General features: G+C 37.3%; 1 protein-coding gene across 1 annotated transcript; it reads right to left on the reverse strand.

Annotated features, from left to right (window-relative positions):
- Window positions 1-11,884: 11,884 nt before the first annotated feature.
- rhcgl1 (Rh family, C glycoprotein, like 1) lies at window positions 11,885-17,431 on the reverse strand. Its single transcript, XM_051707320.1, is given in 9 exon segments — window positions 11,885-11,968; window positions 12,105-12,178; window positions 12,270-12,394; window positions 13,335-13,389; window positions 14,645-14,792; window positions 14,884-15,034; window positions 16,960-17,152; window positions 17,294-17,368; window positions 17,371-17,431. Coding segments are annotated over 9 exon segments (951 nt in total). The 5' UTR covers window positions 17,417-17,431.
- Between the last annotated feature and the right edge of the window lie 1,173 nt (window positions 17,432-18,604).

Genomic DNA, 18,604 nt, shown 5'->3' on the forward strand with positions numbered 1-18,604 from the left:
ACCAGCATGGGAATCAAAATGTTGAACTAACCCCTTTTGTTGGAACTTTCAGTATATGTACTCTATACTGTATGTTCAGGGCATTTCTTCCTAAAATAAATGATTAAGTCATCAACCATGCTTTTGTGATTGTGGCTCTTTAATTTTCATGCACATTTGCATGTTTTGGTGACACTGTTAGAACTGTAGTATAACAGATACAACTGTCATGTTTATTCTGTTGGTTCATGTATTTCATGTCTTTTATTTTGAAAATCTAGTTCCTGTTTCATGTCATGTGGTCCCCTGGTCATGTGATTTCATGTTTCCCTCCATGTTCATGTGTCTTGTTTTCATTGGTTTATTGTCTAGTTATCTTGTTATTAGTTCTGTCTTTTCATTGGTTAATTTGTTTGTCTTGTTACCCTTGTCCATGTATTTAAGCCTCATGTTTGCTATTGTCCATGGTCAGGTATTGTTTGTTAATGTAACGTTGTTTCCATGTCAAGTCAAGTCTAGTCAAGTCAAGTCTAATCAAGTCAAGTTGTTCATGTTATGTTTTGTTTTGTTCACATTTATAGTTAGGGTTTCTGGTTATCATGATTGGAAATAAACTGCACTTGGGTTTCTCACTTCATCATCGTCTTTGTCATTGCCAGCACCAGCCTTCGTTACAGAATACCTGACCGACACAAGATGAACCCAGCAGTTCAGCTCCTCCGTCTACGCCAAGGGAGTCGTCCCCTGGAGGATTATGTGGAGGAATTCTGCGCTCTGGCCTGCAGGGTGGATTTTAATGATGTGGCCCTCAAGGACTGTTTCAGTTTTGGGCTGAATGTGCCGATTTCCTCTCTGATGCCTGACGGTCGGTGTGCCAATGGCCTTGCTCAGTATATCGACCTTGCCCTGCAGATTATTGGTTCTTCGTTCACTGTGGGGGAAGTGGATGTCCACTTCATGGCCGCTGAGCCAGAGTTCCACGTCCTGGCCACCGAGCCAGAGTTCCATGTCCTGGCCACCGAGCCAGAGTTCCACGTCATGGCCGCCTAGCCAGAGTTCCATGTCATGGCCGCCAAGCCAGAGTTCCTCGTCACGGTCACTGACCTAGCACCATCTTTTGCCCCGGATCCTGAGTCTGCCCCATGCCATGTCACAGCAATGCCTCAGCCTGCTCCATGCCATGTCACAGCAATGCCTCAGCCTGCTCCATGCCATGTTGCAGCCATGCCTGAGCCTGCTCCATGCCATGTCACAGCCACGCCTGAGCCTGGTCTGCCGGTTTCCCAGAAATGGGGAATCATGACTTCAAAACCCTCTCCCTGGTCCCATGGACCGTTCATCCCGTTGGGTTTCCGTAACCCTCTCCGCTCTCTCTCACAGTATGGTGAATCTGCTGCCGTGGGTGTGGGTGTGGGCATGAAGTCTGGGCCAGTCTGCTAGAGCTGCAGGGAACCTGGGCACTTCCAAGACCGGTGCCCCGCGATGGAGGTGGAGATACTGGTCTGGATCCCCGATGCAGCACAGGCCACCCCCGATCGAGCAGGAGCGTACTGGATACCTGTGAGTATTAAGGGCGGTACATACCAAGCCTTGGTGGATTCAGGTTGTAATCAAACCTCCATTCACCAAAGCTTAGTTCAATCCGAGTCTTTGGATACAATCCGGCAGGTTAAGGTAAGGTTTTTGTATGGGGATATACAAAATTACCCTTTAGTGATGGTCACTATTCAATTTTGGGGACAAAAGCATAGTGTCAAATCTGCGGTTAGTCCCCACCTCTCCCATCCACTAATCTTGTGTACAAATTGGCCAGCATTCACTACTTTATTAAGAGGAATATGTGTGGATGGGTCCTGCAACAAAATGTATCGGTGTGTGGTGTGTGTTTGGCTGGCTGGGGAGGCGGTGCCAAGGCCAACTACATCAGCTCCATGTCAGGAGGACGTAAGGGAGGGGGAAGCCTCGGCTTCTCCAGCCCTTAGAGGATTCCCTTCAGGGTATTTCCCTCTGGAGCAGATGCAAGACGAGACCCTTAGGCATGCCTTTGATCAAGTGAAAATGATTGATGGTCAACGCCTCCAGCCAGACATCACACCTGCATATCCATATTTTTCAATTATCAATGATCGGTTGTATCGAGTGACACAAGACACTCAGACAAAGGAGGATACAATCCAATTGTTGGTACTGAAGAGCCATCGGAAATGTTATTCCTGACGGCTCATTATAATCCGATGGCGGGTCACTTAGGGCAGGAAAAACACTAAACCATCTAATGGCCCGTTTCTATTGGCTGGGCATTCGTGGAGATGTTCATGGTGGTGTGCGGCATGCCATGAATATCAGCTGGTGAATCCGCCGGCCACCCCAAGAGTGCCATTGCGCCCCCTTCCATTGATTGAGGTCCCCTTAGAAATAATTGGTATGGACCTCGTCGGGCCATTAGAATGGATGGCATGCGGGCATTGCTTTTTGTTGGTTCTGGTGGATTACGCAGCGTGATATCCAGAAACAGTGCCTTTGCGCAACATTTCAGCACGAAGTGTTGCGGAGGCACTCTTCAGAATCATCTCCCGAGTGGGGATTCAGGAAAGAAATCCTCACTGATCAGGGCACTACGTTTATGTCTTGTACACTATGCAAACTGTACGAATTATTGGGGATTATATAGATTCGGGCCAGCGTTTACCATTCCCAAATGGATGGCTTGGTCAAACAATTTAATCAGACCCTAAAGAATATGATTCATAAGTTTGTGCATGAAGATGCTCGAAATTGGGACAAGTGGCCTGAGCCCCTATTATTTGTAGTTCGAAAGGTCCCGCAAGCTTCCACAGGGTTTTCAACATTTGCATTAGAATTATTGTCCGGGTGTTGACTGCGCGGCATGCTCGACGTCCTACGGGAAAATTGCATTGCTTGTATTGCCTTGTATTGCTCCCCATATCGAGTTCTAAATTACTTGCCAAGTGGCAAGGACCCTTTGAGGTCACACAGCGAGACGGGGAAATCGATTATGAGGTGAAACGAAGGGATAGAGGCAGAGCACGTAAGATTTACCACCTCAACCTCCTAAAATCATGAAGAGAAGCAGTCCCCGTGACGTTGGTAATGGTGGTTCCGGAGAGGGAGGAGCTCGGACCGGAGGTGAACTTAAAAGTCACAGATTGAGTCACCCCGGTCACTTAAATTCTGCAAATTCTGTTAACTACATACAAAGCTTTGAATAGTCTAGCTCCACTGACACGCTAAATTCCATCACGTTCATTATGATCACAAAATTCTGTCTTGTTAATAGTTCCTAGAATATCAAAATCCACAAAAGGAGGTTGATCCTTTTCCTATCTGTCTCCTAAACTATGGAATATTCTCCATAACACTGTTCAGGATGCAGACTCACTCACTCAGTTTAAGTCTAGACTAAAGACTCATCTATTTAGCCAGGCATACACCTAATTTATCCATCAACTCACAATTAGGCTGCTTTAGTTTGGTCTGCTGGAACCAGACACATCTATCATGATCTATAACTCTGCATAAAATTGAATGACATATATGCTAATATTATTCTATTTGTTTCCATGTCTCAACCTCTGGATTCATATCCTGATGTTACCAGAGCCGGCCAGATCCAGCTCCATTCCTGCTTGGTGTCGGACTCCACTACTATGTGTCTCTGAGTGATGACGACTAAATGCAGCCGGTGCTAGCCAGACATCACTTCAGTCTTTTACGATGGACTTCAGAGGATGAACTGATGCCAACTCCAGCTGTAAGACATCGGATACTTCATATGCCACTGCCTGAACCTTGGATTTAGGATGGACCTCACCGAGCCTCACCGAAATGACCTGTTGGTTGAACTGTGATGCACCTTATTGATCTCTGCATGCATCACCTTTGTCTATTGATGGACTACACTCTTTAAATGGAATACATAGACTATCATTTAATTGCCAACAAAAGCCTTCATCAGCCATCTAACAAAGGAACATATGCAGTTAATCCAGCATGGACTTCAAAGACATTAGTCATTAATCTTACAGTTCATAAATTTTTTTTGTATTTTATTTTTTAAACACTGGACCTTAACACTTACTTAGTTTACTAATCTTAAACCATGACCTGCACTGCACTGCACATAAATAACTAATATTGGCATTATATTCATGCTGGTTAGCCAGAGGGGAACTGGCCCCCACAGTGAGCCTGGTTTCTCCCAAGGTTATTTTTCTCCATTAACCAACATCTTATGGAATTTTGTGTTCCTTGCCACAGTTGCCTTCAGCTTGCTCACAGGGGTTCTAAATACAATTATTATTTAATTATTAAATTTTTATACACAATTTACAATCATATTTAATTAAACTACACAATGACCACTCTAAGACATATTACAGTTTATTTTTTGTTACTGCATGATTTTCTGTAAAGCTGCTTTGAAACAATGTGTGTTGTGAAAAGCACTATACAAATAAAAATGACTTGACTTGGACTTGTGGAGATCACCTCTCACCATCACGGAGGTTGCCAGGTTGCAAGGATAATTCTCAGACGTTTTCTTGCCTCTTCCCAGTCATACGAATCTCATAGAGCACCATATCATGACGATTCCAGGGGTTGTGGTACGTAGTCGTCCCTACCAATTATCCGAGCAAAAAAAAAAAAGAAAAAAAAGTGGTTCAGGAAGAATTAAAGGCCATGCTGGATATGGGGTTAATAGAATAACCCCACTATTACAGGGCCAGCCCGGTGGTTCTGGTTCCTAAGAGCAATGGCGCGGCCCGGTTCTGTGTGGAATATAGAAAAGTCAATGCCATGTCTAAATTTGATGCGTACCCAATGCCTTGGATTGATGAGCTGCTCGATCAGTTTTTTATTCGACACTGGATTTAAAGAAAGGATATTGGCAGATCCCCTTAACTCTCATGTCCCATGAAAAGACAGCATTTTCCACACCGTTCAGATTACACCAATTCATGACGTTTCCATTCAGTTTGTTCAGGGCCCCGGCTACGATTCAGCGGCTCTTGGACAGAATCCTCAGACCACATGCTGCTTACACCACTGCCTATCTAGATGACATCATTATTTTCAGTAATAATTGGCAGCAGAACCTGCGGCATCTGAGGGCTGTACTGAGATCATTGAGATGGGTGGGACTCACGGCAAACCCAAAGAAGTGTGCAATTGGGCGGGTGGAGGTACGGTATCTGGGCTTTTACTTGGATCATGGGTAGGTGAGGCCCCAAATTGATAAGGCTGCAGCAATTGCAGCCTGCCCGAGACCTAAAACCAAAAAGCACATGAGACAGTTCCTGGGGCTGGCTGGCTATTATCGCAGGTTTGTGACTAATTATTCGACCGTCACCAGCCCGCTGACTGATCTTACTAAAAAGGGGTCAACAGATCCGGTCCAGTGGATGGAGCCGTGTCAGCAGGCATTCATGCGGGTGAAGGCTGCACTTTGCGGCGGGCCATTATTGCACTCTCTTGACTTCACTCTCCCCTTTATCTTGCAGATGGACGCATTGGACAGGGGGGTGGGAGCGGTACTGTCCCAGATGGTGGAGGGGGAGGAGTACCCCGTGCTGTACATTAGTCTTAAGCTCTCCTGAGGGAGACTAAGTACAGTACAGTGGAGAAATAGTGTTTGGCCATCAAGTGGGCAGTTCTCACCCTCCAGTACTATCTGTTGGGGCATGCTTTCACCCTCTGTTCAGACCATGCCCCACTCCAGTGGCTGTATCGCATGAAGGATACCAACGCGTGGATCACCCGTTGGTATCTAGCTTTCCAGCCTTCTAAGTTTGAGGTGGTCCACAGGCCAGGGGCACAGTTGGCTATTGCGGATTTCCTCTCCAGAAATGGAATAAATGACGGATGGCTCCCCGGCCTGAATCGGGCGATGGGGATATGTGGTGATGTAGGCGTGGCCGAGCGATGTCTGTGGAGAGCGAGACCAGGAGAGGAAAAGCGATAAGGATTGAGTGCACCCGTGGGAAATCACCTCTAACAGCTGTTTTGTGTTGCAGTGAGAGCTGGAGGGGGTTAAAAGGACAGTCCAGAGAGAGAGAGAGACGCAAAAAGCCGTGATCGTGTGTGTGTGCATTTGTCCTGCTGAAAAGCATTAATTTATGCGTGTCACCGAAAAGTGTGTGAATAAAGCCTTAAGTTAGATTTTTTAACCGGCTCCCGCTTCCTCCTTCCCGAAGAGAACTAGAGACTTGTCACAGTCTACTTTAGAACAAAGGAGGAATATACCTAAATAGCTTTGGACAACAAATATCAGCAGCTGTGCATCTGGTAGCATATTATCTTCTCTGATGTAAAACTGGGATCGAATTACAGCAAATTATTTGCATTATCACAGGGTTCTCAGAAAGGAACAACAAAAAAAAATCTTGAAATAATCATTACTTTCTAGCAAGATCCTTTGAAGTTCATCAACAGAGTAGTTGTTCACCAGTTGTTCCATTCCCTTTGTACTGTAGGGCAGTGATGTATAAATATTGAAACTTTTATTTCTGCAACAGATTTCTTAAACAAAACGATTTGGGGTACTGTGGGTTGGTAAATGCAAATATGTTTTTTTTTTTTTTTTTTACTCTGCCGCTCCTCTAATCTGCTCCACATATCCTCAACTGAAGTCTACATAATTATTAGAAATGATTACTCGATTGTTTTCACTGTAATGATTCAAATTATGTCAATTATTTATATTAATCACTTGGTGATGAGTTGTAGCACCACATCGTTCATTTCAAGATCTCATAGTGTCATTTGAACTCTTTACCATCACTGTATATTCTGTTCAGTTTTGTTTTCATAGCTTTCTCATTTGTTCTGTTTTTTTTTCTTCTTCCTCAAACTTGTTCAGTATTCTTGTTTAAATGTAATTGTTCTTGGGGTTTCAGTTTTGCTAGAACTTTGGTTCATTACAGTACTTAAAAATAAGAGTCCCACTTCAACTTAGGTAATAAATCTTGCTCCACATTCACTCTCGTTGCTGTTAAATTTGGTAAATGGTCTTAGTTATATTCATTTGTAGGGTGGTCTTATGCGTTTACCAAGCTATTGCTCTCCCAAATGCATTTTTGTGAAATGCTTGTGCATTCTAGACTGTCTGTAAATCTACCTAATGAACATCGGTAACACTTTACATTAACATTCCCTTTGTAAAGTGTTTATAAAGGGGTTCATTAATGATTTATAACTCATCTACAAAGGCATTATAAATAATTTACGTGCAGTTATAACAACATGAATAAAAAGGGCAACTTTAATGCAATGCCTGCCAAATTGTGAGCCAATTTTATCTCATGTTATAAATGCTTAATAAAGGTACTTTTTAATACGTATTTTAATGAAAATCATGAAATGTCATAATCATGCCAAGTAGACAAGTATAGTGATAAAAAGAAGTTGTGTCTATATTCATTATTGTAATGTCTATGGCTATGACACTTTCCTGGTAATGTTAATATTAAAAGAATGGTGCTACTCCGAGTGGTGTCTTACACAGTCCTCTGCAGGTCTTCATGCTCACACACAGCATTGTTTGACAATTCAAATTTCATTATTTTAGATAAAATTATTGTTCATGAATATTTAGTTTTATTGGCTGTTTATGAACTAACTTTAATCATACATTATAAAGTTTTAAGATGAATTTATCAACCTTGTAACCTCAGAAAGGGTACTTTAATGCAAATGGACACCTATGTTGTTTAACCATTGAGAGGGACTCGACATGGAGGCGAAGGCAGAATCCATATACAGGAAGTTTATTAAACACAGCAAACAAATCCAAAACACAGGGCAGAGACGTAATCGTTGAAGCAGGCAAAGTAGTCGTTATCAAGTAATCAGTCCAACCAGGAAAACAGAGCAAAACAGTAATCCAAAAATCAGTAATCCAAAAAGGCAGGCACAATGGTCATAACATGAAGACAATGAAAACAGGCAATGGGAAAAACGCTTGGTAAGGCAGTGAAACTGTCAATACTTCGCAAAGTAACAATGGAAGGCATGGCTATTTATATAGTGTAAACAGGAAGTCACCATAGAAGAAACAGTTCAATGTTAGTATTCGGGAGAGGGCTCCCTCTGGCAGCCAGCTGAATGAATACCAGCCTCATTCGTTACAACCAGGAACGAGTTATTACCAACATTATTAACCTATGAATATGTACCTTATATATTAATAAGTTACCAACATTAGTATGCTGAAATTGAACCTTAATGTAAAGTGAACAACTGTTTTAATTTATTAATGAGTTACAAATGTTAGTAAATGAAAATGTGTAGTTTAATATAAAGTGAAAACTTGTGAACCATTTACTAATTAGTTACAAACATTAGTAAATGAAAATGTGCCCCTTAATGTAAAGTGACCACCTGTGAGTCATTTACTAATGACTTTCCAACAATTAGTAACCTCTGAGAGTGAAACTTATTGTAAAGTGCAAAAAGTAACCTTTATTAAACAAGTTTCCAACTCATGCACTTCATTTATTTATGAGACTTTTAATGATCCAAGATTACATTCATAAATGAACATACATCACGTAATATAGTCTGATGAACATTAAGCCATTCTGAACTTTACATAAAAAATATAACAGACATTCATTAACATTAACACTCAACATAAAAAATAGACATAAATTATCATTAGAAAAATAAACACATGCATATGTATATATGCTAAGGCTTTATTATTACATTGGCCTAGCCTATATGTTCTATACAGAGTAGACTATTATAAGCAATTAATAAATAAATAAATTTTGGGATGCATAAAGAGTAATTAAATAAATATACATCCCATGTTGTTTGCATGGGATGTATATTTATTTAATTACTCTTTACGCACCCCAAAATTTATTGGATAAATTTAAGGTCATGATAGACCGTGTTTCCCGCCTCCTAACCAAGCTTTGATCCTGGTCACATGATCCTTTGGTCACATGATCCTCAATTGACCAATCAAGTTTCCCATGCAATATATTTGTGTTCTACCAGCAGTTTTGTGCCCTTCAGGTGGACTCGGAAAAATTGTAATGAGTTCCGAGCACAAGTTCAAGTGGGAAACTCGGAATTCTAGATGATACCCGAGTTGCCGAGATGGGAGGAGTCCTACATTTTCAACATGGTGGAGGAGAGTACAGTTTCTGTTTTGAATGACAGGTTTTGTTCATTTTTTTTCTAAATACAGCTAATTGTTAGCACTTGCTGTTTTGGTCATATTCATTTATGAATATCAGCAACCATTCTATGCATATTGTACATTTTTACACTGTGAAAATAGCTTGTATTTGAACAAGTACCTTTATCAAGCATGTATAACGTGAGTTAAAATTGGTTCACTATTTGGCAGGTATTGCATGAAAGTCGCCCTTTATATTCATGTGGTTATAACTGCACATAAATGATTTATAATGCATCTGTAGATGAGTTATTAATCATTAATGAACCCTTTTATACACCCTTCGCAAAGGGTATGTTAATGTAAAGTGTTACCTGAACATCCTGCTAAACTGGGGATGGACAAAGTTTCCAGTAACATTCCATGACAAGATATACCTGCACAACCAGCTAGATTCTGCAGAGCGCGTCTGTCTTACCCTGGAAACAAATAATACATGGTCTACTCACATTACTCACTGGTTTCCAAATAATGAAAATTGCAGATAGAGTCTCAGACAGAATGTGGCAATATGACAGTCCATTTACACAACATAATATGTTTTACTGTTTATTTATCTCATTGTACTTGCAAATGTCTGTTGCTCTAAGCACCAGAGTCCAACTTACACCACCAGTATGAAGTGTATATGATCAGGTTACTTATGCTTATTACTTTATGACTGTGGCTAATAGTAAAGTATCTCCTTTGGAATTTCGGCTAAAAGGTTAACACAATGCAAAAGGGCAAGCATACTGTATAGTCTAACTACAAGGAATCAGTTTTTATGTTCAAAAAGACAAAAACAGGAAAGCACCATTTAATTATTTCAATGAAGAGAGGAATAAGTTCAATTAAATTTGCAATAAATAGATCAGCTGTATGTGATCAACCACTGATATTTGCATATGGTTAAAGGGGAATTGTTTCTTTCAAACCTTTTGAAGACTTACAGCTTTGATGTAACACAGGGATCAAATTACATCAGTTAATTTGCATTATCACAAGGTTGTCTAAAAGGAACAACAAAACATCTCAAAATAATCATTCACCTCTACCTAGATCGTTTCATCTACAGAATAAAAGGCTGTAGACAAGTTCACCACCAATCAGTCACTTACTGTACATTCTCACCAAGAACAATTTTTATGGTTAGGTAGTTCTATAATTATTATTAGTTATAAATATAGTATTTAGTCATAAATATATAAAGCTATTCCCTCAGTACTGTAGAGCAGTTAGACGTTTTTTAAAGAAGTATTATCTAATTGCATGACATCATTGTTTTAAAGATTTAAAAGCAACAACATCACATTCTTTTCCAGAAATGTAGAACACACAATGGATGTCTTTGTTAAATGCTTAAATGTACGCACATTTTCCAAACAAAAAGGTTATCCAGTTTACATGGGCATCATTGTTGCCTCCTCCCATCCTAGTTTCCACTTTTCTAAGTTTTTTGAAAATAGTCCAGGCCAATTAAGTCAAACAACACCTACGACATGAACATGTTTTCCCACAGGGAACTGATACGGTCCATAGAGTGAGTTCTACTTCCAGTCTGTTGTATTTTTTCAGTTGTATGCATGTGCAAAGATTGAGGTGTGCAAGTAAGAAAAAGTATGAGGTATGCACCAAACCTCAATCATGACCTTAAATTTATCCATAACATCTTTCAAAGTTTGGGAGAAAAAAAAATACTTCTGATGGATTAGTAGCACAATCCAGACAGCAGGAAGTTTCTTTTGGCAGAAATAAGGTTGTTAAATAGAGGTCCCAGTCTAGTATTTAAAGTCATCTATCAAAACTAATCACGTGTTTTTGATTCAACATACTGCTTCGATAAGAAAAGAAATGAAACCAATATATGATAAAAATAAGTGACTTTATTAGGGAGCTTTTTATCATGCTGCTTTTCAGTAACTCAACATCTTTCTCAGTTTCTACTCTGAGCAGATGAATTCCATGATTTGAGTTTGATGGAAACTGTTTATATAAATCTTAAAAATAAAAAGAAAGTGCTATCACAAAATCATATAGTTATTAGAAAACTATAAAGAATATAAAAATCAGATAACTATAAATACTATAAATATCATGTACATTACAAACACAGATAAGTTAGACTAATCAAAACTTGATAGATATAACTTGATGTAGGTGTAGAAATGTAAAGACTCCAAAAAGAATACCAAGAAGTCTGTTTGGATTTGTCTAAGTGGAAGCAACACTGGCAACACTGGTTTGTCAGGTGCTATTAAAAAGATGCTCAGCACATGATTAAAATTTCCACTGAGCAGTTAATCAGTCTGTAAAGCTTTCATGACTTCATCATTCAGAGCTGAGCTTCTTCATGGAGTGTCTCAGGAAAGCTCTTTTCTATAGATTGCTTTGATATCTGTGTACATGAGAGATGCCAAAAATTATGAAATGTTTTACATTAAATAATTTTACACAGCAATTTGAACTACAGGTCAAAATTCTTAATTGTAATTTGAAATGCATTTCACATAAACCACTTGGCTTTAAAGTGTTAAATCTTTTACAACACTAAAGGTAGTTTGTTTTAATTCTGTTTTGTTACTCTGATCATGATCTAAAAAAACTGTAGATTAACATGGCAGTATCTTTTAAAATAATGACTTTCAGGAGGATGCTTTCATTGTAAGGAGAGATGCATGAAAATGCCCAGTTATATAAAACTTAACAGAATACTCACACTTCTGGCTGCATGTTTGTTACATGGTTCATGTGCTGGTGTATAGACACAGGGACATTTTCATCCTCATCCTCAGGAAGCTAAGATCAAATACAAAAATATTGTTTATGAATACAGAACTCTTAACCTTATAAATATATTAATTATTTTACTTGATACAATGTGGAGTATTCTCTTTTGGCTGGGTATTTAGATTTAAAAACCCAGCTAACTTACCTCCCAGTAAACATCATTATCAAAGCAGTTCACGTCTGCTGGATCTCCCCAGATTGGCAGCTTTAGAATCCCCCCTGGAAAATTAAACCTACAGATTTAATGCATGTTGCATAGTATTCAAAAATACTAAAAATATTTTACCTGCATTAATTTATCAGTGCTTACCAACCAAAGCTCCACCTACAAGGCCAAACGCTAATGCTACACACAGACTGACTGCCTGGTGATCACCCTGCATGCTGACTGTCCTTTTGGCAACGGCATCCTTGAGGTCGAAAGTATTAATCAACCTGAACAGAAACCACATTAATAGGACACCACTTACAATATATTTTGCTTTCATTTTCTTTTAATATATGAAAATTATTTAAGAAATCAGAGGGTTGGGATATTTAAGAAATATTCTTAAACGACAACAGGTTAAAAAAAGGTATTCATGCATGAATGTCTTAGTTTAAAGTGCTGACTAGCATTACATAATGTTCCAAAACAGCTTAAAGGAATAATTCACCCAACATTTTTTATTATCTCATCATTTTATTACCCTCATGCCATGTGTATGACTTTTTTTCTTCTGCTGAACACAAATTAAGATTTTTAGAAGAATATCTCAGCTCTGTAGGTCCTCATAATTCAAGTAAATGGGTACCAAAATTTTGAAGCTCCAAAATACACATAAATTTAGCATAAAAGTCATTCATAAGACTCAAGTTGTTCAATACATATCTTCAGAAGTGATATATAGGTGGACTTCTGATCTGTTACTCACCCACACCTATCATCTCGGTTCTGAAGATATGGATTTAACCACTGTATAAAAAGTCTTCATAAAATTATTGATTATTTTTATGCTGCCTTTATGTCCTTTTGGAGCGTCAAAATTTTGGTACCCATTCACTTGCATTGTTACGAACCTACAGAGTTGAGATATTCTTCTAAAAATCTTTGTTTTCAACAGAAGAAAGAAAGACATACACATCTGGGATGGCATGAAGTTAAGTACCGGATGAGAACATTTACATTTTTGGGTGAACTATCCCTTTAAAGCTGAATTATGTCATTTCCGCCCATCATCTGCAGTTGTTCAAACAGTCAGATAGTCCCAATGGTTGAGTAGCATTGTTAGGGCGGGTCTAAGCAGGATGCTCAAAGCAAACACACAAAATTTTATAGTGCCATAGAAACACAGTGTTTACAGTTTTCGAGAAAATGTACCTATTTATGGCTTACTTATAGTTGCCTCTGGACATAGGGATAAGCTGAGGTAGAAGAAAGTATTTTAACACTGAAAAAGTTAAATACTTCAGCTTTAAAGACCTAAATAGAACCTTAAGTGGTCAATTTAGACGAATGATTTGGTTGCTAATTCGATACTAAGACAATTGAAATATGAGTCTGATCTTAAAGGAATAGTTCACCCAAAAATGAAAATTATCTCATGATTGACTCACATTTAAGCCAGCCAGATGTGTATGTCATTCCTTCTTCAGCAGAACCGAAGTGAAGATTTTTATAAGCACTTTTCAGCTCTTTTTGTCCATGTCAATGTCTTCTGAAGCAAATAGATACGTTTGTGTAAAAAAATAATCAATAATTAAAACTTTATTAACTTTTTAAAAAATGCTTCTTGCTAGCAGTCAACATCACGGAGGTGTCACTTGATGTAAGCGTGATGGTGCGTTCACGCAAGAAGTTGGAAGCATGCACTTTGTTTACAACAGAGGAAAGAACGTCATGCAAGAGTTAGGTCATTTCAAACAGCATCCCAGCGCTGGCAGGATGTAACGATTTAAAGTTAAATGGAATATAAATGGAACTATGGGAATTATGTTGTGACTAAACAAAATCCAAAATAAATCAAAACTGTTATATTTTAGCATCTTCAAAGTAGTCACCCTTTGCCTAGACTTTGCAGACATGTGCTCTTGACATTTTCTCAACCAACTTCTTGAGGTATCACCCTGGGATGCTTTTTAAACAGTATTGAAGGAGTTCCCATCTATGTTGGGCACTTATTGGCTGCTTTTCTTTATTATTTGGTCCAAGTCATCAATTTCAAAAACTTTTTTTCTTTTTTTAATTACATTTTAGTTTTATAATTAAATAAATTAATATGGTGGCACAATTATATTTTTGTCTACAAAACTAATTTCAAACATTTAAGCATATGCCTTCAGATCAAAATATTTTTAAGATCATGAGATATATATATATATATATATATATATATATATATATATATATATATATATATATATATATATATAGTACACACACATACAATACGGGTTGATACAGTAACTGTGTCCTTTTTACACAACACTGCCTTTTTATTTACAACAACAAATATTTGACAGAAGTGACGAAACATCAAATACATCTTGAATGTATTTTGTTGTAGTGCACAGCATTTTTTCCCTGTGTGATTTCTTTATGTCCCTTGGTTATATAAAAACAGTATTTCATAATTTCCCTGTGATAATAATTAATACATCAGAGGCTTAATACCAGAAGGGAAAACAGAAGAGGGAAGTACTCACCTATCATTGCAAACACATCTGAGTGGTATACAGATGCTTGTAAATGCTTGATTTGAGACAAATGTTGTCGATACAGGTTCCAAGATATGGTCGAACCATAATATGCTCCAAAAGTGTGGATGATCATGGAACCACCAGCATCTTTGACCTATGCAAACAATAAATGTAATCATCAGAATTTAACAATCCCAGCACTCATGTTATTCATTGGGGGAAAAAATCAATGGTTTTAAACTTACATGAAGCAGTACAAGAATGATGTTCTCCTCAACTGCAAACAACGTGATGCCAAATAGTGTAAGAACCATCAGCTGCACTGGACTGACCTTTCCCAGACTAGCGCCATATGCAATAAGACAGCCCACCACACAGAAGTCTGCATTGATGAGACTGATTGAAAAAATGACAGTTATATTATTTAGTTACAAATAAGAGATTAAAAGTAAAAAGCATAGAATAACCTATCAATGCAATGTTACACATTTCATTTAATGTAACACATGAAATGTTCTGTAGATGTTTCAGTCACATGACATTAGAGTTAAGGAGGCCACATCATGAAGGTGAACATATCAAAAAGGTTCTATAACCTTTTGTAACTCTCTTGTAGGAGAGAGCATGTAGTGTTGTAACAAGGGTTGAGTTATACCATCAGTAACACCATCACTTTAACCAATAAGAAATAAGCTACAGTGAAATCATTATCATAGTAGATTAGAATTGGCAAGACTCATGTATGTGTGTATATATATATATATATATATATATATATATATATATATATATATATATATTAAGGCTGACAATTTAACACATTAATTCAGTCCGATTAATTATATTAAAAAGTTAACACAACTAATCATGTCTCTGGACCATAATAAGGAATATTCCTACCATCTGAGCAATTCAAGCTTGTAGTACCACCTATTTTCAGCAGGGGGCAGTAGGCGGAACTCCAGCTGTATAGGCGAAACACAGCTGTACTGACCACACACGAGCTTGCTTGACACTAGCGACCGTACAAGATGAGAACGCGTGCTGGTGTTCATACATAGTTGTACAGAACACAATTCTGAAAGTAGGGATTTAGTGACGTGTAGTTTCAAACTACTTTTAACTTGACACAGTGACTTAAAAAAGATGCGACACAAGTGAGATGCTCCAAAAGTGTCAGTCTGTATACATTAATGCGTCCTTAGAATTAAATTCTAAAATGAATTGCTGTAGACTGTAGTCCAGTGTTCAAAAATATATAAATAAACAATATTTTGCCTTCTAAAGCCACTTTTTGTGTTGTCTTATCAATGCTTTACTCGTCTCCCACAGTAATGTAGTGCCTCAGCTTCTGAGACAGTCAATCCGCGCATCTTGTCATGTGGCTCGTTGTGCATGACACCGTGGAGACTCCGCATGTGGAGGCTCATGCTACTTTCTGCGATCCATACACAAATTACCATGTGCCCCATTGAGAGCGAGAACCACTAATTGTGACCACGAGGAGGTTACCCCATGTAACTCTACCCTCCCTAGCAACCGGGCCAATTTGGCTGCTTAGGAGGCCTGGCTGGAGTCACTCAGCACGCCCTGGATTTGAACTCGCGACTCCAGGGGTGGTAGTCAGCATCAATACTCGCTGAGCTACCCAGGCCCCCAAGGTGTGCAAAAATAGTGCATTTTAATTATCCAAATTATTATATTCATAATATTTTTTTTAAATATTCATAGAAATTATTTATAATTATTTAATCATCATATATAGATTTTTTGTTATTTGAGGGCCTTTCAAATATTTCCTAATATTTTCCTAATATTTATGTATACGATTAATTGCGATTAATTTGATTAATCAGTTGGCTTATCATGTAATTAAGTTGATTACAAATTTGTAATCAAAAGACAGCCTGTATACTGTAAATATTACTTTTATGTATAATATTTATGGACAGAATCTAAAGTTTTGTCTGTGTTTTCTATTAGTGTTATAACTTGTCCCACCTACTGCTACAATCCACCTTGGTAGTGAGGTACTTTGTAACAAAGGTTCTCTTAGTTCTTGACTCTAATTTACAGTATTTGAGGATAAATCTTTAAATTGCTTCAATTTGGAGCACATAAATATAGGAATATTATGTATATTATTACATTTTGAGAACACATAGTGCAAAAATAAAAAATAAAAAAAAATAAAAAAAAATAAAATAATAATAATAATAATAATAATAATAATAATAATACAAATAAAATAAAATAAAATAAAATAAAATAAATAAAAATACAATTCCAGTCTCCTACATTGATTAGAAATAATAATTTAATTCTCAATCCCAATTTTTATCTTCCAGTCTTTATGATCAAGATGATGAAACCAGCCTTGCATCAGCAAAGCCCACTGAATCCCTAAGGCTGCAATAAGGATGTTGAAGCCAACTCCACCAAAACTATAGCGCTTCCGAAAGGTCATGAGATACCCAAAACCCACAAAGATCATCACATGTACATCCTAAAAGCCTGATGTAACAGAACAAAAATTCAGAGAATGTTAGTGTTGGAAAATGTATATTATTATTATAAAAAATGAAAGAAACTGTGAGAAACTATGCCTTTACATAAATTATTGCATATTCCAGTAAAACATAATGGTGATGATACTTGCATATCTATAATAAAAGTCATACTCTATATGACTGGAAATGTTGTTCTTTCTTTTGTGTTCAATCCAATGGTATCAGACTCCTTGTTACAACGGATGAACACACCAAACAGTATGATCATAGCAATCTGCCAGACAAAGCAGACTATTGGCAGACTGATTCGAGTATTGGTGTTTTTGGTAATTTTAAGTCTTGCCAGTCTTCCCAAAGAGTTGTTCTGAAGATGACACTGAAATTACTTTCTTCATAATTTGGTCTCTTGCTTTGTAGAGGAACATGTGACTCATCTTCTGTCAAAGTATTTATATTGAGGTTTTGGGGTGTGTCATTACATAATCAACTAACCACTCCTACACACACACACACACACACACAGTTTGTAGTTTATTGAGGAAAAGGAAGAGATGGTCTCTGTGTTCTTGAATATGTCAAGAATATGAATGTGGATTGATTACATTTCAAACAATTACAAACATATTACACATTTGGTAACACTTAACAATAAAATTAATTCTTTTAACATTAGTAAATACTTTAGGTATCACAAACTAAAAATGAACAATGCCTTTTTTTTTTTTTTTTTTTACAGCATTTAATAATCTTGTTTAATGTTAATTTAACAAAATACTATTGTTCAGTGTTAGTTCATGTTAGTTCATCAAAATACATTAACTATGTTAATGTTAACACACAACTTTTCATTTTAAAAATGCATTAGTATAAAAGTCTCAAAAGCATTGTTCAGTGGTAATTCACATTAACTATTGTAGTTAAATATTGTTAATGAGTACAACCTTATTGTAAAATGTTATCAAAAATCCTAATTGTAAGTTGCAAATAAATAGTGTTTTAATTGCCATTTTAAGAGTTTGTATTGTCTTGAAAGTTAATAAAAAATGTTTCTGTGATTTACTTCCTCAGTCCTCAATAACTTCCTCAATAACTATAGACTACAATTTCCTAGCCACTTTGTCTTCACGTCTGTTAGTTTACCAGATGATTTACGCATATTAAATGAGGGAATCCAGTAACAAAATAATTTTATGAACTGCAGACCTTAGCCAGATAATGAAATACATTTAACATTTTGTCTCTACTTTTTTTAACACCAGTGTGTAACATTACAGTATGATTTTTGGTAAAGCTGCTTTAAAAAGATAAATATTGGCAAAAGTGCAATGCAAATAAAAAATTACTTGATAAATAACACTTAGTAAATAGCTGTTTACCTCTCTAAATTTTCTTGTTGCATACTGTCTGAAATACATGCACAGGCATGACAAATATATATATATATAAATAAAAGAAA

Source organism: Myxocyprinus asiaticus, chromosome 9 (genome assembly GCF_019703515.2).
Source record: "Myxocyprinus asiaticus isolate MX2 ecotype Aquarium Trade chromosome 9, UBuf_Myxa_2, whole genome shotgun sequence".
Taxonomy (NCBI): domain Eukaryota; kingdom Metazoa; phylum Chordata; class Actinopteri; order Cypriniformes; family Catostomidae; genus Myxocyprinus; species Myxocyprinus asiaticus.